Source organism: Drosophila mojavensis, unplaced genomic scaffold (genome assembly GCF_018153725.1).
Source record: "Drosophila mojavensis isolate 15081-1352.22 unplaced genomic scaffold, ASM1815372v1 contig_151, whole genome shotgun sequence".
NCBI lineage: Eukaryota > Metazoa > Arthropoda > Insecta > Diptera > Drosophilidae > Drosophila > Drosophila mojavensis.
In genome coordinates, this window is record NW_025318684.1 from 79,323 (window position 1) to 102,842 (window position 23,520).

Here is a 23,520-nt window from a genome sequence, read left to right on the forward strand (position 1 = left end):
TTTGAACTTGAAAATATTTTCGATAGTACTATCGATGCTATTGAATAATTGTTGTAAAACCATCGAAACTATTGAATGTTGCAACCATCGATAGTTTTACAGCTCTAAGTGTTAGTACTCTGCCAATTTGGTTTGGTTACTGGCTCTGCACAGCACGCCCAGATCGATTTTATTTATAAAAATCGATAATGGTATCGAATAAAACCTTATCGAAAAGAAGTTATAAAAGAATACATTGAATACTCAGAATCTTCAAGTTTTGCATAAAGATTAATGTGAGAATTATTTTATTTAGCATTTTTTGATATTCTAAGCCCACCCCTTTCCGTATTTGATATATCGGAGCTTATAGCTTAACGAATATACACAGATAAATACCATTATCCCATTCTTATACCCCGAAGTCCAAGGGCGACGACACACACTTATATATGCTACAATTTGTGACTATTTCCATTTAATTCCATGAGAGCCATATGAATCCTGAAATGCAGCCTCGATTCCAATGCATATTTCGAGAACTTCTTTCTTAAATAAAAATATGTAAAATAAGTACTTCATAGTAATTTAATAGTAATATATCTATTCGTACTTAGTGTCCTGCAGAATGGATATTGCCAGAGCTGGATCATTAGCTGCGTGACAAAGAGCACATTCTACGTAGGCATATGGGATTATAAAGTGATCTTCGACAATTCCATTTTGATGAATGCATTCAGTGAAATCCCTGTATGACAGATTTCAACATTGTTTTCATATAATGTACATTTATGGGGATTGAGAGATACTTACTGTAAAGCTAATACAGATTCACCCATTTGGACATAGCACGATCCTCGTAGCAGAAGGCATAGTGCACGATTATCAGCGTAATATAAATCAGTAGATGGTTTGTCAAACATAGCGAGCTCCCCATTTATGATTTGTAGAAGACTATCAGCCATTTGGTAATTTTTTCCAATAAATTTAAAGATATTCCATAGGTACATCAACTCAATCAGGGGCAAGACGAGTCTATTATTCTGGCTATTATATCGGATAGACCGGCCAGCCATAAATTTCTCCATTGGCAAAGATTTCCCAGCGATTTTTTGCCTGTACGCTGGAACCTCCAACATTAACTTTTTAATTTCGCTTTTGTCTTCGTCCGATTTTGGGTTTAACATTAATTTGATGGCAGCTAACTGATAGGTATATATAGATCGTGACCACTTACTCTTCTCGAGTAATTGACTAGCATAAAATTGAGCATCACTCCACTTCTGCTGTATACAATTGATCCATAACAGTTCCCAAAAGCTCAAATAGTGAAATTGGGGCCAGGCATCCTGAGATTTCCATGACCGCACATACCACGACTCAGCGGCATCTAAATGGCCTTGGATTAATTCAAATCTCCCCTTAAAGAACAACATCCAAACACCATTCGGATATTTTGCCAACTGGCTAGTCAGTATCTCATCACATAAATTGAGATCATTCGTGGAATGTTTAGCGCTGAGCATGGGTATAACCATTAGATAATAGCCCAACAATGATAGTGCACATAATATTTGCCGTAATCCGTTTTCTTGATATCCTGTGCGTAGATCATTTAACCCATCCTTCTAAACAGGGTCACTTAAAATAAATGCTGGTAAGGACTCTGTCGTTATGTGGTGCTTACCCTATTAGTAGAGAACCCAATGAATTGCAGTACTTTAATAACGCGAACAGGCAGCATAGATATCATCAGGTTAAAAGTACCAATTCCCAGATGTACTCCGCTTCGAAAATGAATTTTTACGCTCGTTGGACTCGATTCCCATGTGCGGTGTTTCATTATTTGTCCACAGAATCTGAAAAACAATGCTTTTATCTATATTCTCGGTAGCTCTCTCTTTTTATATCATTCATTCTTTTTCATAGTCGTTCGTAATAATACCTAAAACAATTATAGCATTGACGGACTTGTAAACTGCCACGGATGAGTCCACTGAGATTTTCGTCCTCGATAAAAGTGAGCAACGCGCTCATCAGCAACACTTCGGCCATACAGAGCTCTGCGTGGCATTCCAGATCTGTGAGACTGTTGAAATTTCTCTACAAATGATCCAAATTTTATAAAATTATATTTCTAAGATATTCAATTGTATGGATTATACTTTTTTGAAAGTATTGCTGATTGCTTCCGCTAAAGTGTTTTTTCTTCGCAAACGTTGGCAGAGGTCTATACACCTTTTAAGTTCGGCAGATGCTTCGTCAACGTGCTCAAAAGTAAGCATTGCCTCAAGAAATGCAAACACTGCAGTGCCCAATGAATGATATAGACTCAATCCAGTAAAAGGTTTTAATAGTTTCCGAGCCTCCTCAAATCTGTTATCAAAGAAATAGTTGATGGCTAGTTTTCCCTCCTTGAGAGATGTTGTGAGGTCCATTTCTAATGGTGTTGTGTCGAATTGCTCCGATCTTGCGTCAAAAAATTCCTGCATTAATTGCATTACTATCTATATTATCTATTTATTGCACATATACACACATACATACGTAAAATAATAAATATTGTTAGATCACATAGGATGGTGGATGAACAGCCAATTCAATTCAATTTTGGTGTTTTATTTGAACGATCGTGGTATATAAATTTTACACATATTACAATAAATACCATGACATCGCAGACATGCGCAGAGCTAAATTTTTTTTTTTTTTTTTGTGTATATTCCCTAGTAGGGCAAACCATAGTTGTTATACAAACTGTTTTCTTACCTCGGATGAATCGGAGTTATCCATGTCTTTGACTTTGTAAGCTAATGGACAACAATTTTAATTTGATTTTCAAAAAAAGTTTATTTGTATAAAATACAAAACACGTAGGGAATGCGCAATATACCTGCAAAAATGAAAGCTAGTCGCTAACATTAATGTTTCTCGTTTAATTATCAAATTAAAATAAAAGTCAATATACGTTTCTTGAGTATTAACTGTTATGCAGTATTAAACAAGTAAGAAGGCTCCAGTCGAGAGTGCTCGACTGGGAGATATCCTGAACCCTCCAAGCTGATATTCTACTTATGTATTCTCCACTTCTTTTATGCACACATGCATACACACGCACGTATATCACGCGCTCTGCTGATTGCGCAGTTAGCAGCGACAGCGCTTGGGCTGCGCTGCAGTGTGGGCAATATTATGAGAATTTATTTGTTGAATAGTTTATTTTTTAGATGGACTATATTTTTGAAACTTTTAGAGCGTAATCGTATGGCTAAAATTTGTGTACATTTTAAAGCACAAGTCGCTAGTACTTGAAATACGTTTTTTACAAATTGTGGGCGAAGGGGGCGTGGTATCCAAAATCTGTAAATTACAAAATCGTTGTATCCATTAACTTTATATACAACGCCAATTTGAAGTTAGCAGGACTAAAAGTGTTGAAAATAGGTTGAAAAAACAAAGTCTATTTTTCGATCATTCTCGATAAAGTAGTTATCGGATGAGTTATCGAAAAAATAAGATTAACTTGTACTGTCTATGGCATACACCAGTATACATGCCAAATTTCAGCTCTCTAGCTCTTATATCTTCTGAGATCGATTGTTCATACAGACGGATGGACAGGGCTATATCGTATATACTTTATGGGGTCTGCGATGATTCCTTCTGCCTGTTACATACTTTTCTCAAAACCATTATACCCTGATTTTCCATTTTCAATGGGTTCAGGGTATAAAAAGTCTATTGCCAATGTATTTTCGCATATGTATTTTCAGTTAGACCCCCAACGCATTTCAAGTACTAGAAACTGCTTTGGAATGTACACACATATTCATCATATGATTACACTCTGAAAGTTTCATTAAGATCGTATGTCTACAAAAGAAATTATTCAACAAATAAATTCTCATAATATTGCCCACACTGCAGCGCAGCCCAAGCGCATGTGTATGTATATGTGCATAAAAGAAGTGCAGAATGATTAGAATATCAGCTTAGAGGGTTCAGGGTATCTCCTAGTCGAGCAGTCTCGACTAGAGCCTTCTTACTTGTTTATTCCACATTTATGCTTACATATGTTAATGATAATAAACATATCGTCGCATTCCAGCGAAACGGTCGTATGTAATTTTACAGAAGGTTTTTTTTTTAATTTTTTTTATTGTATGTTAGTATACATAGGCTTAAATTGAAATTAATTTTTATTTTCCGATACTAGAAAGAATTCAGCTGTTATTTTTTGCAAGTGTGAGACAAACGTTTTCTGTCTGCATTAAAATTTCATTCCGCAAAAAATCTACATACGATCATTTCGCGGAAATGCGACGATGTGTATGTACATATGTATGTACATATATATATATGTACACTTTTGTTTCAACTTTGGACTTTGATATATTCACTGCAAGCGAATTAACCTTTTCACCAATAGCTTTTTATTGTATAGTACCAATATATTTTTTGTATATTGCAAGTCCGCTGACATACATACATATGTATATACGTATATAAATTTATATACATATTATGTACATATATATGCCTGTATATATATATATATACATATACATACATATGTATATACAAATGTATTACGTTTAATTGGTAAAAAATATATGTTTGTGTAAACATACATATGACCATATATGCTTAAAAAAAATAAATGCATTACTATACATATAAATATGCATGAATGTCATATATGCAGATATATGTGTATGTATGTAGGAATGAATTTTTCTTTTTTTTTTTTTATTATAGTAGCAATGGAAAAATGAAAACTAAGCTGGTCCGCAATAATTACATAAGTATACATATATGTACAACATTAAGCTTTAAGCTCTCGTGCTGTTCGGTTGTGTTTTGTTCCGCTGCTATGCATGGCAGACTTTTATAAATAATTTGTGATAACTATTATACTTTTTTTTATTGTAATTATTATTGGTGATTTGGTTAAATGTGTTCTGATTCAAACAATGGCCTATTTGACAACTGGTTTATTAATGTTAATCTGTTTTTAATTGTAGTTCTACAGTGTGTTGCGAGTGTTTCGCTTTAACGTTGTTTTAGAAGCTTTTCGCGATCAAAATTTTGTAATCGAGAAATACGAATTATTGTGCATAGAGAAAATGTGAAAACAAAGTGCAAACTAAGCAATCAAGAAAAGATACAGCAAGCATATGTGTTTCTGACAATCAGCTGTTCGAGCATGATAAAAAGCTGAATGCTATAAGCTTCGCATCACGCTTGTCGCCTGTCCAAAAAAATTTGTAACATCGTAATACATATGTACGTCCTACATGAATAAGTTTTTTCCATGAATGTACATCCATACATATGTATTTATACCATAGCTCGCAAATAACAGTTGACACTTTTTCTTTGTCTGCAAATAAGTGTCTTTCACTGACACAATCAGAAAGACTCAGACAGAAACTGATTTTGTCGCGACTCACGCGCTCACGCTCTGAACGAGACTGTTATTTCTGTTTTCGTTTGGCTCGTCAGTCACTGATCGTTAGCTTGAGTTAAATGAAGCAAACAATCTTTTGTGTGTTTTTGGTAATCACACGCGATTGTTGCGTTCTTTTATGTATGTATGTATGCAAGTATTTACATGCACACGAAGGCAAAGAGCATTTCTGTTGAGTTTTTTAGTCAAACAGTCTTTTGCTGAGAGTCTTTGTGTGACCGAAAATCGTATCAGTCTTTACGTGACTGTTTTTTGAGAGCTTCACAGGAATGAGTCATTGCAATGCGTCTGACCGAAACAGATTCTAAACAAAACAAAGCTTGCCGCTCAGAGCGAGATCGTTAACTTTCAATATTTAAATACATATACATTCTTGTGTACTTGTATGTTTATGCATACATATGTACATATATAAAATATATGTGTGAGCATGTGCATCGTCCTCAATTGTCTAGCGATTTCCGCTGATGAATCATGAATGTGTATATAGTGGAATCCGGCTATAACGGCTCCCCTTATAGTGGCCATCCGGTTAGCGTGACGAAAATTCGATTTCTTGGATGGTCCCCATACCACTAATTGTTTGCTTAGTGCTCATACACACTTAGACTAGTGCTGTGGAATATTTTAAAATATCATATCGATGTAACTTTAAAACTATCGATATATCAATATTTTCATTTTCAATGGGAAATCAGGGTATAATAGTTTTGTTAAATGTATGCAACAGACAGAAGAAGGCGTGGCAGACCACATAAAGTATATATATTCTTGATTTGGACGACGAGCTGAGTCCGATATAGCCCTGTCCGTCTGTCCGTCCGTCCGTCCGTATGAGCAAAAGGATCTCAGAAGATATAAGAGCTAGAGAGCTGAAATTTGGCATGCATACTCGTGTATACCATAGGCAGTACAAGTTTATCTTATCTTTTCGATAACTCATCCAATAACTTTTTTATCGAAAATAATAGAAAAATCGACATTGTTTTTTCTGCCAAATTTGAACACTCTTAGACCTGGAGACTTCAAATTTGCGTTGTATATAAAGTTAATGGATACAAAGATTTTGTAATTTACAGATTTTGGATACCACGCCCCGTTCGCCCCTAATTTGTAAAAAACGTATTTCAACTACTAGAGACTTGGGCTTTGGAATGTACACACATTTTAACTATTTGATCATGCTCTGAAAGTTTCATTAAGATAGTCTGTCTACAAAAGAAATTATTCGACTAGAATATTTTTGTAATATTGCTCACATTGCAGCGCAGCCCAAGCGCAGCCGCTGCTTACTGTGCAGTTAGCAGGGCGCGTGCTTATAGGTGCATGTGTATGTATGTGTGCAGAAAAGAAGTCCAGAATGATTGGAATATCAGCTTGGAGGGTTCAGGGTATCTCCTAGTCGAGCAGTCTCGACTGGAGCCTTCATAATTGTTTTTTAGTTTTCAGGGTCGAAGGTGACGTGTCGAATGAGACATTTTTTCCACCATACATTTTTATTCCCTGAACCCATTTTCAATGGGAAATCAGGGTATAATGGTTTTGTTGAAATGTATGTAACAGGAAGAAGGAGGCGTGGCAGACCCCACAAAGTATATATATTCTCGATTTCCGAAGATATAAGAGCTAGAGACTTCAATTTTTTTTAAATGTTCGTAATTACAGCGCGGATATCGAGTTTATCATTAAAAATCGATAACTCATCCCGATCTTTTTTATCGATAAAAAACCTTATCGAAAACCAGTTATAAAATTATATATCCTACACCTTTATTGCTAGAGTCTCCAAATTTTTAATGTATGCTTATATGCAATTTATACAATTTCGGTTTTTGTTAAAATTTACCCTCCACCCCTATATTCACCCCCTCACCCTCACATTTGTAAAAGACGTATTTCAAATACTAGAGACTTGTGCTTTGGCAAATACATGCATACCCATGTTATAATCATAATCTTAAAGTTTCATGAAGATCACAAAAAAAGTTATTAAGCAATGGAGTTCTCATAGTAAGCGCACACTGCAGCCCATGCGTGTTTATGCGTGAGTGCTTGTGTGTGTGTGTGTGTGTGTATGTGTGTGTGTATGTGTGTGTGTGTATGCGTTTGTGTGTATGCGTGTGTGTATGTGTATGTGTATGCGTGTGTGTGTGTATGTATGCCTGTGTGTGCGTGCGTGTGTGTGTGCGATTTTCTTGTGTAAGCTGAAAGACGCGTAAAATAAATAGCTATTGCTCCAAGGGTTCAGGGGATCTCGTAGTCGAGCAGTCTCGACGATAGCTTTCTAACTTGTTTTAATTTAATTTATTTTTTTTAATAATTAGTAATTTTACATGAATAAAAGTATTAGAAATGATTTTCAATATATTCAATTTATTAATTACTAGCTGGCCCGGCAAACGTTGTATTGCCCTATCCATTATTTCTAGGTAAAAATTGTTGAAAGCTATGTTGTTCAGGTTGGGATACACTCTGATTAATTTATTAATCTGATTTTCATTCAAGCACCTTGTGGTAAACGACATTCTTCGTTTTTTGGTCAGGTGCAAGAACAAATAATGCGGATGGTTTGCCAACACGTGAGCATGCCACGTACAATTGACCATGAGAAAAACACGCATTTTTTAGATTGAGGCCACAAATAGCCAAAGATTGGCCCTATGATTTGTGGATCATCATGGCGAAGGCAAGACGAATCGGGAATTGAATTCGTTTAAACTCAAAGGGCATATCTGTTGGGATCATCGGAATCCTAGGAATAAGACCTTCCTACATCTTTAAATTTTCCTTTGAGTATCGACGCGTGAATCACATTGATCATCAGTTTTCTTATCACCAAACGCATTCCATTGCACAGTTTTGGTTAGTTTAAATTTCTAAGCATGATAACTACCAAGCCAACCTTCAGTTGTAAATTGTGTGGTGGTAAACCAGGCACATCCAAGGAGTTCAAAAATTCAGTTGGATAATTAGTTCAACAATGCAACTCTCATATTTACAGACAGTTGAAGTCATTTGGAAACAGGCATTGTATTTTTGAGTGTTCGCTAGAAAATGTCGTGATTCTAGTGTTTCGCCATAATGCAGGGAACGCAATGGCTCTGGTGGCGGGACCACTAATGACAATGTCACTTTACCACTAAGGCAAGACAAACCGGGCGTTTCACCAGCAAACTTCAATGCGCCACAATGCTGGCAAACAACGTCCATTGGACCAATGCAAACTAAACGATTCAAGCTATAGTCAATGGTGCAATCATATCGAAACGCTGCTCGATTCAAATAAATCCTTGAACCATTGCTTATTGCCGTTTCACGGGCTGCCTCTCTTTGAGAAGCACGAATTAAGGCTGTGTACTAAAGCGGCGCCTTTCTCGGGCGATTTCTCATTCTTCGTCAGATAATGGACTCGCTATATTCCGATGCCTTATTGCATTATGGGTCCGCCGGGAAAGATTAGATCTTCTAGGACGCGGCATATTTATCAATATCCTAGGTCCGCGTATACCACGCGCATATCGAGCTTTGCCTTAAAAATCGATAACTTGCCCCGTCATTTTGCTATCGATTAAAACCCTTATCGAAAACCAATCAAATTTATATCTGCCACATCTTTAAAGCTAGGGTCGCCAAATTTTAAACATTGATTCACAGTACTTTATAGAGTTTCGGGTTTTGTTTTGTTTTCCTATACGTGTGCACGCATAGATTCAAACTTATTCTAGCATATTCATAGAATCACATAGCGATTGTTGTGCTTGAGTTCTCAAAACTTAGTTTAGGTTAGATTTGCTAGCTGCAGCGCCTGCAGAAGTGAATCTATTCTCGCTGATTATTGAAGACCTTACGCTATGACGCCTTGAGCTCGCTCCAATGAAACTCACTCGCCTATCACGCACTGATTCACTTGTTCGTTAATTAACTTTTTTCACTTTTGTTAATTAACATGGCTAATCAGTTGAGTGTGACAATAAAAGACATTGTTTAAATCTATCTAATGAATACATAAATAAATTTGTATGTATGTATATTAGCGCTAAGATATTTGAGGCAATTTATGGTTACCTCAGTCTCTTTGAACCCTACAAAATGTGTTTTATTAGGTTGGTTCAGGGCAGAATCTAGTCGAGCACTCTCGAGTAGAGTGAAATGAGATAAATTTATTAAATTTTGTTTTGATTTGTTGTTTGCTCCTTTTGGTTTAATCGTCCTCCGGGTATAACGAGCGTCGTTATAACCGTATTCCACTGTGGCTATTTTTATCGCCCAAAAACAAGTACTAGTGTTCTAGTCGAGATATCTTGATGCGAGACACATGCACACGCACAGACACACTCATAAACACGTGGTCTGGCAACTAAATATATTTTCTTTACAAGATTGGGGCGAATTAAAAAAAAACTAGTAAGAAGGATCTAGTCGAGACTGCTCGACTACGAGATACCCTGAACCCTCCAAGCTCATATTCTAATCATTCTGCACTCCACACGTACGTATAAGAACACGCTATGCTATCTGCGCAATAAGCAGTGACTGCGCTTGGGATGTACTGCAGTGTGGGCAATATTATGAGAATTTATTAGTTAAATAATTTCTTATCTCGACGGACAATCTTACTGAAACTTTCAAAGCGTGACTATATGATTAAATTGTGTGAACATTCCAAAGCACACGTCTCTAGTACTTGAAGTACATTTTTTACAAATTGTGGGCGAAAATATGATAAACTGGTACTGCGTATGGTATACACGACTCTACAAGCAAAATTTCAGCTCTCAAGCTCTTATAACTTCTGAGATCTAGGCGTTCATACGGAAAGACGAACAGGGCTTTATCAACTCAGCTCATCGCCCTGATCAAGAATATATATACCTTATGGGGTCTGCGATGATTCCTTCTGCCTGTTACATACTTTTAACTAAAACATTATACCCTGATTTCCACTTTTCAATGGGTTTAGGGTATAAAAAACAGTGTGATCAAGATACTATATATAATCTAATATAAGTTCGCTATCAGCCTCATTGATTGGGTTAACTTAAGATTACGGTTTCTTAAAACGTATCGAATTGGCTTATTTGATAATTTTCATACTTGTATGAATAACACCAGTGAGAAAGCTCTAGTCGAGACTGTTCGATTACGAGATCCCCTGAACCCTTTGAGCAACTCATATTTAAACAATTTTTTTTTGTTTTTTTTTTGCCTACACAAGAAATACACACACACTTACACACTGACAGACACAGGCAGACCCACGCACAAACACACTCGCAGGTATACACACGCACGCACAAATTCGTATTGGCTGCAGCGTGGGCTTACTATGGGGACCTAATTGTTTTATAACATTTCTTGTGGATGGACTATCTTCATGAAACTTCAAATAGTGATTATAACATCAATATGCATACATTTGGCAAAGCACAAGTCTCTAGTATTTGATGTATATAAGGGTGAATTATAAAAAAAATCGAAATTCTATAAAGTACATATAAAGAGTGCTCAAATTAGGCTGGAAAAACAAAGTCGATTTTTCGATTATTCTCGATGAAAAAGTTATCGGATGAGTTATCGAAAAAATTAGATAAACCTGTACTGCCTATGGTATACACGAGTATGCATGCCAAATTTCAGCTCTCTAGCTCTTATATTTTCTGCTACATACTGTTCACAAAACCATTATACCCTGATTTCCCATTTTCGATGAGTTCAGGGTATAAAAAACAAAAATGAGAGTAAGCGTGAATAATCTCTTGGGAATCAGTTGTTAGTGAATCGAACTGAAGTGAGACCCATCATAAAACAGTCGCCAAGTACAATTCAATGTCTCAGTTTTATTGAGATTGCGAATCAATCGACATCGCGAAGGTAATCGTATTAGCAGATATAGATCGAATATATAAGTGAATGCTTGACTAGTTCCCTGTACAAGGTTCGTTCTGGAAGAATATATAGGCGGTGACCTTTGATTCCACGTAAAACAATTAATTGAAAATGAATACGATATTTTTGCTTATATAAAAGACGCGACTTAAAATATTTTCAGCGTTCCCAAAATTGTGCTCTTTAAATTAATTGTATGTACATATAGAATTTAAAAAAATGCTAAACAAGATAATTACAAATATTGTAAAGAAAATAAGTAAACTTGCAGTCAGGCTTTACCGACAAAAAGAATACTCATTCACGGCCGATTTTCCTAGTTGCTATGCCACTAATTGGTATATGTATATATATATACATACGTCATAAATTATTGATTTTGAGCTTTCAACCCGAATATATATTCTCTAGTACTAATAGTGCTCAAAATATAGCAGAATTTGTGGAAAACGCTATATAGCAGACCCCGTACAGAGTGCATATCAAGGCGGCGAGCTAAGTCAATATGGGCATGTGCGTCTGTCCGTTCGTCTCTTCGTATGAGCTCCGAGATCTCAGTAGATATGAGAGCTAAAGACATGAAATTATACATGTACAGTGCCGCTCACTTTAATAGGTTAGAATTTTTGAGAATTAAAAGTATTATATCTCATTAAAGAATACTCATATTTTAATGAAATAAATTTTGTTTTATACAAAAATTAATCAGTTATGACAAGACTCCCCATTTTTGACCAGTTCTTAGAACTTGCAACCGGTAACCTAAATGCAAAATTTGAATTCTTACGCTCAAAAAATGTGAAAATTACAGGGTATTTTTCGATATGCCACGCCCCTAAAAAAGAGTTATCATTATTTTTAAGGCATTGATAGAGGACGCTACCAGTAACTCAACTATCTAGATTTGAAGCTTCTAGCTCTTAAACTGTAGTAGATATAAACTTTTGCGGCTTGCGACGCCCCCTATGGGCGGACATACATCTACTATAAATCGTTGGACTTGGGTGGTCAACCCGCGTAAATATATAAAATTTCTTAAACTTTCTTAAACTGTAGTAGATATAAACTTTTGCGGCTTGTCAGGTCCGATTTGCCAGGTCCGATTTGCCACGACTCTAGTAGGCGTATATATAAAATTATTTCACCCATCAAATCGAAACATCAGCTCACGTGCAAAATTTCAACATTCTAGACTTACAACTTTAGGAGATACAGTTTTATCCGATTTACCACGCCCCCAAGAGGCGGAGATATATCCGCCATAGCTCATGATCTTGGGTGGTCGACGCGGACCTTCATACCAAATTTCAGCTTTCTAGCTCTTCAACTAACATGATTTATGGTATATCGGAAAATGCATTTTCCGATTTGCCACGCCCCTAGTGGGCGGATCAGTTGGCTTCAATAGCGCCGAAATAGACTGCGCTCATACGGACAGACGGACGGACATTGCACAAAACCAATATACTCATTTCACTTTCGTGAATGAGTATAAAATATCGTTTTTTGAATAAATGGCTTTTATATTTGCATGTAAAGTAAAAAATTATATTATTTTTGTAGTGTCTAAAGTGTTTCTTGACAAACTGTATGATTACATATAAAATTTGGTGATAAACTCGATATCCGCGTTATATATATGGACATTTGAAAAAAATTGAAGTCTCTAGCTCCTATATCTTCAGAAATCGACGCGTGCAGACATACGGACAGACAAACGGACAGGACTAAATCGACTCAGTTCGTTGCCCTGATCAAGAATATATTGTATATGCTTTGTGGGGTCTACGCCTCCTTCTGCCTGTTACATACATTTAAAAAAAAACATTATACCCTGATTTATTTTCAATGGGTTAAAGGTATAAAAACGTTAAAACTATTCAAGTTAGCGGCACTGTACATATCCCAATTAAAACTTTCTAGCCATTCAATTAATGTGATCATTGGCATACTGGAAAACGCGTTTTCCGATTGGCTAAGCCCCTAATGGATAGATCGGGATCATTTGTAAATCAATATACTTATTCACTTTTGCAATGTACTAAAATGCTAGTTTGTATAATTTCAGTGACAAATTTTTAATTTTTTAAACATAAACATATATACCTGTCTATTCTACGACTAGATTTACATATAGATATGACAGTGTTTTCAAAATATGTTGGCCGTTTAACGGAAAAATATGAGCAATCTAGACTGCCAAAGCAGGCATTCAGTTATGCCCTAGTGGGTACTGCCCTATTTGCATTAACCGTTAAGGTAACTGTACCATATATCCGAAATGCCCCATGCATTAAACACAAAAATGAAAATGCGGGTGCACTTACACCGGCAGAGATATATGGAATGGACGAAGAATTTAAGCTCGCCGAGGCAGAGAAACTGCTGGTCGAAAAGCAATTGAAACAGAAAAATAAGCAATTGCTTGAACCGGGCTTAAACAAGGAGTTTCTGAAGCAACTCGGCATGCTGGTTAGGATAATGATACCGCAAAAATTATGCTATGAGACTGGGCTTCTAACTGTTCATACATTGTGTCTCATCTCCCGGACATTCCTTAGCATATATGTGGCAGCATTAGAAGGAGCAATCGTAAAGTTTATCGTCCGCAAAGATGTCAAACAGTTCGCACTCGTTTTACTAAAATGGTTTGGCATTGCAATACCTGCGACATTTATCAATTCAATGATACGATTTCTGGAGAGTAAGCTATCATTAGCATTTCGGTAAGTACTTTTATATATGTCTATAATACTAAGGCAAACAAAAATTCTGCTCGCATTTACGCGCAATTTTGAAGAAACATTGATCCTGAGAATATAAGAATACCTCTCTAGATAGCGTTTTTAACATCGTCAATTACATGTGCAGTTATTATTAACATGTGCAGTATTTTGCAAGATTGTATTTGTAAGTAACAAATTTTTCGGAGTCCTTAAGCATGTTCTTGCATCTATTGTGAAATCGTTATGACTTTGCTTGTATTACTGGGAGAACTCATTCAGAATATTTTGATATTCTTTCGAGCAAGCCTGATGTAAGTTTGGTATACATATTATTAATATGCTAGTGAAAAAACGGTCGACATTTCATAATATAGTATTGATCCATGGTCCTCGGTATTAGGTATTGATAAGCAGTGATATCCATCCAAAATGATAACTAAAACTAACTAAAAATGCATAACTAACAATGCATAATATTTATTTAAAGATCTAGAGAACTCTGAACTGAACTTAAAGACAAACTTTAATAATGGTTTGTATTGTAAGAGAACATTTTAAATAATATTCAGATAAACTTTTATGCCTCCATGATAATAGCCAATTTATATGAATGTTCACTATCCTGTTTTATTTTCATAAATTATAATGTGTGTGCATCAGGATAGTTTTTACTCTTTTTTCCTGTCGTACGGATATCTGTTATCGCTTAAAGATATTCGAAAGCCAAAGATAGCTTTAATTAATATATGTACATATATATGCAAATACAACCAGTTTGGCAAGAAAGTGTTTACACACAGGCAAAAAATTTTAATTTTTTGCTTTGAAGCGAAATAAAAACAGTAAGAATATGCATATTATAATTTTTGTTATAAGTAAATGGGTAAATTAAACTATAAACTATATTAGTAAGTAAAAAAAATAACAATATGTTTCCATTAACAAAAGAAAAAAACAACATGAAAACTCTAGTCGAGAGTGCTCCACTAGATACTACGCTGAACCAAACTAATAAAAATGCACATTTAGTATGGTCGCTGCTTACTGCGCAGTTAGCAGAGAGCGTGCTTATACGTACGTGTGGAAGAATGTGTATGTATGTGTGCATAAAAGAAGTGCAGAAGTGCTTAGAGGGTTCAGGGTATCTCCTAGTCGAGCAGTCTCGACTGGAGCCTTCTTACTTGTTGAAACTGCGTTGGCAAAACTGAAATAGATTCACTGCTGCAGCGCTATCTAGCAAAATTAAACCAAACTAACTGTTTATGTGATTCTAAGAATGTGCTAGCTGCTGCACGTGGGTTTGTTAATTGGCCGTAAATTTTATTATTTTTTAACGTCGATTGACTTAACGGAATTTAATGTAACTTTCAGCATATGATCTTTATATTCTATTGAATATTTGACAAATTGAAAAAAAAAAAAATGAAAAATCATTCACAATTAGCTATACTGGCATTTGACTTGAACTTGAAGGTTTTTATTCGATATAAACATAACGGGATGATTTAACGAATTTTAAAGGTAAGCTCGACATCCGCGCTATATATATGGTCATTTTAAATCAAGTGTCTAGCTCTTATAACTTCTGAAATAGACGCGTTCAAACATACGGATAGACGGACAGACAGACAGACGAACAGGGTTAACTCGACTCAGCTCGTCGCCCTGATCAAGATTATATATACTTTATGGGGTCTGCCATGTCTCCTTCTGCCTGTTGCATACATTTAACAAAACTATTATACTCTGATTTCCCATTTTCCATGGGTGCAGGGTATAAAAAACAAAAAAGTAGCAGAAACTAGTTTGTATTTAAAACTAATACTTTTTTGGGCCACCGTTGGCATCTATGACTGCTCCCAATCGTCTATTTATCGATTGGAACAGGTTTCTTACATATCTGTCTGACACTGGGTTATTTTGCCATTCCTCCAAAACAATGGTTTTTCAGCTCAGTTTTATTCTTTGTGGCCACAAAAAGTATTAGTTTTAACTACAAACTAGTTAAAACACTATTGTGTAAACACTTCTTTTTAATTGTTAATGGAAACATATTGTTATTTTTTTATTTATTTACTAATATAGTTTATAGTTTAATTTACCTATTTAAATTTAAAAAATTTGAAAATACATATTCTTATTGTTATACCCTGAACCCATTTTCAATGGGAAATCCGGGTATAATGGTTTTGGTTTTATTTCGCTTCTAAGCAAAAAATTAAAATGTTTTCCCTGTGTGAAACACTTTCCTGTCCATCTGTATGTAGGTATATAAAAAATGATATATACACCTTTGAACAGAACTCGATTGGTGCGTCATTCGTATCGTTTGTACTTCAAGAATCAAAACTACTATCGAGTATCAAATCTAGATGGACGCATCGAAAATGCCGATCACAGGTAATATATACATACATGTCATTTGTATAATGAATATTGTACATAGTTTTTTTTTTTTTTAAATCTTTGTAGACTTACGGAGGATATTTCAGTATTTGCCAGCTCTGTAGCACATTTATATGGCAGTTTGACCAAACCTTGCTTCGATCTAATGTTGATTGGCTTGGCTTTAATGCGCTCCTCCAGAAAGATGAAAGCTAATATCTTATCAGGCAAGTGTTTATCTCATTGCTCTTTTTTATACCCTGAACCCATTGAAAATGGGAAATCAGGGTATAATGGTTTTGATAAAAGTATGTAACAGGAAGAAGGAATCATCGCAGAACCCATAAAGTATATATTCTTGATCACTGCGACGAGCGGAGTCGATATAGCCCTGTCCGTCTGTCCGTCCGTATGAACGCCAAGCTTCAGAAGTTATAAGAGCTAGAGAGGTGGAATTTTGCATGTAGACTCGTGTATACCATACGCAGTACACGTTTATCTAATTTTTTTGGTCGAAGATAATCGATAAATTTCTTTTTTTTTTTTTTTTCAGTATAATTTGAACACTATTAGACCTGGAGATTCAGATTTACTGCGAATATACATTTGATATATACGATGATTTTGTAATTTACACTTCGCTAACTATTTGTAAAACACGATTTTCAAGTACTAGAGATTTGTGCTTTACAATGTACACAGATTACATTACATTATGATCACGTTCTGAAAGTTTCATGAAGATAGTCTTACTAAAAGAGAAATTATTCAAAAAGTAAATTCTCATAATATTGCCCACACTGCAGCGCAGCCCAAGCGCAGTCGCTGCTTACTGCGCAGTTAGCAGAGAGCGTGCTTATACGTACGTGTGGAAGAATGTGTATATATGTGAGCATAAAAGAAATGCAGAATGACTAGAATATCAGCTTTAAGGGTTCGGGGTATCTCCGAGTCTAGCAGTCTCGACTAGAGCCTTCTTATTTGTTTCAAACTAACTTTGTTTATTGATGTACATATTTAAAGGGCCTGCGCTGTCAGTCAGTGTTATTGCACTTACCGCTCATATTTTGCGCGTTGTATCCCCTAAGTTTGGCCAGCTGGTATCGGAGGAAGCAAATCGGTATGGTTATCTAAGGCATATTCATTCACGCATAATTACAAATGCGGAAGAAATCGCATTCTATAGCGGACATAAAGTAAGTAAAAAAATATCTTGAATATATACTAATATATATGTTGTTGTAAAGATGATTGGTCATCTAATTGAATATTTATAAATAGACTGAATACATTATTATTATTATAAATACTTATAAATACTTTTATTATTTAACAATCAGGTGGAGCTACAGCAATTGAGGCAAGCGTATAATCGCCTTGTTAATCAAATGAATAATATATTTAGTCAAAAACTTTGGTTTATAATGCTAGAGCAATTCTTTATGAAATATGTATGGTCCGGCACAGGCATGGTGATGGTTTCTCTGCCAATATTAACAGGAGCAGCTGTATCCACAACGACATCGTCATCCAATAATAAGACCATCGAAAGAACTGAGTCGAGTGTTAGTGAGCGAACCCAATACCTGACAACGTCCAGAAATCTACTGATTTCGGCAGCCGATGCCATAGAGCGTTTAATGTCCTCTTACAAGGAAATTGTAGCATTGGCCGGCTATACCTATCGAGTAGCTGGGATGCTAGACGTTTTCGAAGAGACCGCTCAAGGCATTTACAGCAAAGCCTCGGTAATTGAGAATGAGGAAATAAATGGCATCATTGAGTTTCGTGACGGCAAACCCATTGCAAAGGGACGTATAATATATATCGATGATCCCAGCAACATGTCCATCAGCCTTCGAGCCGTGCCGGTCGTAACACCCAACTGTGATATTGTTGTTCCCAGTTTGACCCTTTGCATTGAACCGGGTTTTCATTTATTGATAACTGGTCCAAATGGCTGTGGCAAGTCCAGCTTGTTTCGCATATTAAGTGGTCTGTGGCCTATCTATGCCGGCGAGCTGCACATTCCCCGCCCTGTGGAAAATAAACCCTGCATGTTTTATATACCCCAAAGACCATATATGTCAATTGGCAGCCTTTGTGATCAAATCATATATCCAGATACTCGTGAAGATATGAAACGAAAGGGTATTACTGAAAATGAGTTGATGAGCATTTTAAAGTTGGTCTGCCTAGAGCATATTGCACAACGGTAAGTACTTATATGTACATAAAACATGTTTATCTTTTCTCAAATTCATACAAATGTTTTCTCCAAACGATTCATACAAATGTTTTTTCCAAACGATTTGTACACCCTGAACACATTGAAAAAATGCAGTTTGGACTATAATATTTTCGTTTAAGTGGGCAAAAATTTATGAAGTCTGCCTTCATAAATTTATTGATCAGCCGATTGACATCATTTGTCTACCTACCCGTCTGCCGCAAGCCAAATATTTTAAGCTCGTGTCACATACGTCAATTTATAGTACTTCGATTTTCATACCCTGAACTCATTGAAAATGGGAAATCGGTATAATGCTTTTGTGAAAAGTATGTAACAGACGGAAGGAATCATTGTAGACCCCATAAAGTATATTCTTGATCAGGGCGACGAGCTATGTCAATATAGTCTGAGTCTGTCCATCCGTCCGTCATGCATACTCCTGTATACCATACGCAGTACGAGTTTATCATATTTTTTTTATAACTCATCTGATTTATTTTTTAGGGTGATGTCAGAGTGGCCGCGATAAGCGATACGATGCTATGAGCGATAATTATCGCAGCGATCTGCAAAGCGATGGCATGTCAGAGTGAAGGAGAGAAATATTGCTTGAATTGCCAAAAAGAATATATTTTACCTACTAACCAACGGTAATTTAAGCTCAGCACGTAAGGAAAACACACTTTATCATGCGATTAAGCGAGAAAGCGATTCAGGAATGCTTTCTCGCAACTCGCTTAACTTCTCGCTTTGGGTCTCTTCTCGCTTCGCTTGCACTCTGACATGTTTTAAGCGATTACATGTAAATCTGCATGTAGAGCTTTCTCGCTTATATTCGCTCCATATTATCGCATCGCTTATCGCGGCCACTCTGACATCAGGCTCATTCAAAATAATCGATCAATTTTTTTCGTTTTTTAGCGTAATTTAAACACTATTAGATCTGGATTCTTCACATTTTTAGTGTATATATTCATGTGATAAATACAATGATTTTGTAATTTACAGATTTTGCATACCACGCTCCCTTTTCCAAAAACGATTTTCAAGTACTCGAGACTTGTGCTTTGGAATATACACATAATTTAACATGTACAGTGGCTAACAGATTAGTTCACATCTTATTTTGTTTAATATGAATGGTAATCCATTTATGGAAACTAAGTTTCCAACTCCCGAGGGCGCCATATATGGGTGCATATATATGAGTCGGATTGGATGCGATATGTTTGGCGCCCATCAAATACCGAGCTCCAAGATCAGAACCTAAAACTAACTAGCTATGAGCTATGGCGGTGACAGTGTCGTGGCGTCCTCGGGAGTTGGGAACTTAGTTTCCATAGATGGTAATATGAACAAATATATGTACCTTTTTAAAGGAGAATTCTCTCCAAAGTGCCGAAAAACTTGGACTAGAAGGGCGATCCCGATTTTATCAGGCTAATGACTAAAAACAATTATCGGGTATTGTCCAGTCCTGGTTGATCTGGAACTGTCCAAATGTGGTCATTCCCTAACCCAGTGGTCATACCTAAACCTAAAAATTTGTGGGCAAAATTGAGCGTGGACATTCGGAAAAGGTCAATATCCAATAAAAATGACCTCAAGCACGAAATAAGCTGTGAAATGGAAAAGCCAGTTATTTTAGTTTGTTTAATTTTAAATGTTATTGGTTAAAACAAAAAAATAATGAAGTGCCTTAATACATAATGATTGACTGATAAATAAAACCCCATTTAAATTTTAGATTAGCGGGAATCCGGCTTTAAAATTTTACTGTACCGCTGCACGAAATAAGCCACTGTACGTTCTGATAGTGTCAGTTCTGAAAGATAGTCCTACTATAAGAGAAATTATTCAAGAAATAAATTCTGATTTTATTGCCCACACTGCGGCCCAAGTACAATCGCTGCGGCAGTTAGCGGAGCGTGTATTTATAGGTGCGTGTGGATGCAGGTATTTGTATGTGTGCATAAAAGAAGTCCAGAATGACTAGAATATGAGCTTGCAGGGTTCAGGGTATCTTCCAGTCGAGCAGTCTCGACTAGACCACTATTGGCATGCGCAAGTTTAGAAATGCTATCATTATTAAAATATAATCATTATTTAATTAGTAATTTAAACGAAATGCAGAAAATTCTTTTATAATAATACTGATACAACTTTTATACTTGTAGTGACAGTTTCGATGTGGTGCGTGATTGGAAAGACATTCTCTCCGGAGGTGAAAAACAACGAATGGCTGTCGCTCGTCTATTTTATCACAAGTATTAAATAAATAAATAGGTATTATATTTGAGTAATCGAATATCTTTAAAGGCCACGGTATGCTCTTCTTGACGAATGCACTAGTGCGGTTTCAATAGACGTGGAAAGCTCAATATATGAAGTTGCTAAGAGCATGGGCATTACGCTTTTGACAATCACCCATAGACCAACCCTATGGTAAGCCGAAATTTATAAATATAATTACCTTGCCATACACTATACATCTATATATATAAAAGAGAGTTGTGTAAAAGTGTCTTAGCACTTATAACTCGAGATCTGCTGGACCAATTTTCATGGTTTTTGATTTGTTGGATTTGTCTCCGCCACGAGGCGGATCAGTAGATCTTTAAAATAATGAAAAAAAAAGACGAATACTTGAAAAACGCGGTTTTTTCCCTAAAGATTCAAATTTCCATTTATACTCAGTAGCCTTGATAACAGTGACAGTTTCGGTCCTGTATAGAAGTAAATAAACAAATGTAGTCAGTCAGTCTACGGCACAGCCTCGAGCAGACCTGACTATTCAACAAAAAAAAAAAAAAAAAGACTATTCAAAAAAAAAAAAAAAAAAAAATATTCAACAAAAAAAAAAATAAAAAAGACTATTCAAAAAAAAAAAATTAATAAACAAAAAAAAATTTTTTTTTCCAAATCAAAAAGAAAAATATTTCAAATCAAAAATCTGCAAAAATTCAAAAAAATCAAAAGACCTGACTGTTCAAAAAATAAATAAAAAATTCAAAATTCGAAATTAAAAAAAAAAATAAGTTAATTATTAAAAAGTGTATTTTTGGCTTTTTATATTTTTGGACTTTTAAAGTTTATAAATATTTCAAATAAAAAATCTGCAAAAATGAACAAAAAAATCAAAAGATTAAAACCTGACTAATCAAAAATAAATAAAAAATTCAAAATTCGAAATTAAAAAAAAAAAGTTAATTATTAAAAAGTGTATTTTTGGCTTTTTATATTTTTGGACTTTTAAACTTTATAAATAATAATTGTGCGCGTGCGTACAAAAGCTAAATATCTCGAATGTTCAGGTATTTGTTTGTCTCAAACATAAATTTGTGTAAATTATTTATATTTATATTTCTCGATTGTTTTATATGGTTTTGTGCGAGGGCAGTATTACTATTAATAAAAATACCGCGTCCTAGAAGATCTAATCTTTCCCGGCGGACCCATAATGCAATTAGGAAACGGAATATCGCGAGTCAATTATCTGACGAAGATCGAGAAATCGCCCGAGAAAGGCTCCGCGTTAGTACCCAGCAAAGAAGGGCCTTAATTCGTGCTTCTCAAAGAGAGGCAGCCCGTGAAATGGTAATAAGAAATGGTTCAAGGATTGATTTGAATCAAGAAGCGTTTCGATATGATTGCACCATTGACTATAGCTTGAATCGTTTAGTTTGCATTGGTCCAATGGACGTTGTTTGCCAGCATTGTGGCGCATTGAAGTTTGCTGGTGAAACGCCCGGTTTGTGCTGCCTTAGTGGTAAAGTGACATTGCCATTAGTGGTCCCGCCACCAGAGCCATTGCGTTCCCTACTTTTCTAGCGAACACTCCAAAATACAATGTCTGTTTCCAATTCGGGGCAGAGACAAATCCAACAAATCAAAAACCATGAAAATTGGTGCAGCAGATCTCGAATTATAAGTTTTGTAACAAACTCTACTTTGTTATATATATATAGAGACTGTTAGGCGGTACGAAGTTCGCCGGGACAACTAGTATATTATATTTGTATATCTCAGGAAATTTCATACACATATTCTGGAATTCGATGGCCTGGGAAGCTGGAAGTTTAGGCAAATGGATACTAATGAAAAGCAAAAGGAAAAATTCGTTCATTAATATCTATATTGAGTATTAATAAGTATATTGTGAATAAAGGCTAAATATATATGTTTATAGATCTGTAAAGAATTTGTTATTTTTTTTTTTTTAATCAATTAACTATTCAAACATTAAACGTATTATAAATGATTCTTGCACTTTAGTTTTTTAAGGGAAATAAATTAAAAGCATTAACTAACGAGTAGTGTAAAAGATGGATTGGCTTTTATATACATGTCTATCTATTAATTGATAATAAAAAAGAAATAAATCAAGACTTTTATCTAATATTTTTTGCGTTTTCATAAAAAAACAAGTCAGAACGTTGAATATGAACACAGAATACTCATTCACAGTCCGTTTTCCGATTTGTCACGCCCACAATTGGTATATATTTATACTTTTTGTGCAAATTAATAGAGATACTAGTAGAGATACAGCTACAGTCGCTAAGATTTGAATTTATATCTTTAAAATTGTAGATATTCCACGGCTCCTAAGAGGCGCAACAATTATTTTTGGGTCATCGATAGTATCGATCAACGATCTGTAATTCAATAATCTAAATTTGAAGCTTCTAGCTTTTAAACTGTAGTATATATAAGCTCTTGCGATTTGCTTTGTATAAAAATCGATGTTTCTGTGTATTTTCGAAAGGTATTTGCGAAGATACGTCTATGGCGGAAAAACATATTACGGATCGCGATTCAAATAAGAACTTATAACTATA

The 23,520-nt window shown here is 35.4% G+C and overlaps 2 protein-coding genes across 12 annotated transcripts; one reads left to right on the forward strand and one right to left on the reverse strand.

Moving 5' to 3' along the window:
* Positions 1-251: 251 nt before the first annotated feature.
* On the reverse strand, positions 252-5,005 carry LOC26527395 (tetratricopeptide repeat protein 39B). 8 transcript variants are annotated; one of them, XM_044007099.1, is made up of 9 exons: positions 4,781-4,868; positions 2,873-2,887; positions 2,749-2,789; positions 2,145-2,448; positions 1,925-2,082; positions 1,667-1,838; positions 793-1,607; positions 593-727; positions 252-528 (listed from the first exon to the last, which is right to left on the reverse strand). In XM_044007099.1, exons 1-9 carry the CDS (start codon positions 4,790-4,792, stop codon positions 435-437), a joined length of 1,746 nt encoding a protein of 581 aa, XP_043863034.1. In that variant the 5' UTR covers positions 4,793-4,868; the 3' UTR covers positions 252-434. The 8 variants fall into 8 exon arrangements, with proteins under 8 accessions (XP_043863034.1, XP_032588928.1, XP_043863035.1 ...); XM_032733037.2 differs by lacking the exons at positions 2,873-2,887; positions 4,781-4,868 and adding an exon at positions 4,897-5,005 and having other exon boundaries at positions 2,145-2,465; positions 2,749-2,872; XM_044007100.1 differs by lacking the exon at positions 2,873-2,887 and having other exon boundaries at positions 4,781-4,867.
* LOC6585769 (ATP-binding cassette sub-family D member) lies at positions 4,817-22,877 on the forward strand. Of its 4 annotated transcripts, none has more exons than XM_015160679.3 (9): positions 4,817-4,907; positions 13,404-14,061; positions 16,363-16,461; positions 16,534-16,673; positions 17,470-17,642; positions 17,787-18,661; positions 20,857-20,946; positions 20,999-21,124; positions 22,709-22,877. In XM_015160679.3, exons 2-9 carry the CDS (start codon positions 13,475-13,477, stop codon positions 22,806-22,808), a joined length of 2,190 nt encoding a protein of 729 aa, XP_015016165.1. In that variant the 5' UTR covers positions 4,817-4,907; positions 13,404-13,474; the 3' UTR covers positions 22,809-22,877. The 4 variants fall into 4 exon arrangements, with proteins under 4 accessions (XP_015016165.1, XP_043863032.1, XP_043863031.1 ...); XM_044007097.1 differs by having other exon boundaries at positions 13,461-14,061; XM_044007096.1 differs by lacking the exon at positions 4,817-4,907 and adding an exon at positions 5,177-5,265.
* Positions 22,878-23,520: the final 643 nt, after the last annotated feature.

Bases quoted from the DNA above. Each gene is read 5' to 3' on its own strand.
- LOC26527395 (XM_044007099.1), bottom strand. The intron at 2,449-2,748 runs GTAAGAAAACAG...TTTTGACGCAAG, and splicing joins ATAACTCCGATTCATCCGAG to ATCGGAGCAATTCGACACAA. The intron at 529-592 runs GTACGAATAGAT...TTTTTATTTAAG, and splicing joins TCCATTCTGCAGGACACTAA to AAAGAAGTTCTCGAAATATG.
- LOC6585769 (XM_015160679.3), top strand. From the start codon at position 13,475: ATGACAGTGTTTTCAAAATATGTTGGCCGTTTAACGGAAAAATATGAG. The intron at 16,462-16,533 runs GTAATATATACA...AAATCTTTGTAG, and splicing joins ATCGAAAATGCCGATCACAG to ACTTACGGAGGATATTTCAG. The intron at 20,947-20,998 runs GTATTAAATAAA...ATATCTTTAAAG, and splicing joins GCTCGTCTATTTTATCACAA to GCCACGGTATGCTCTTCTTG.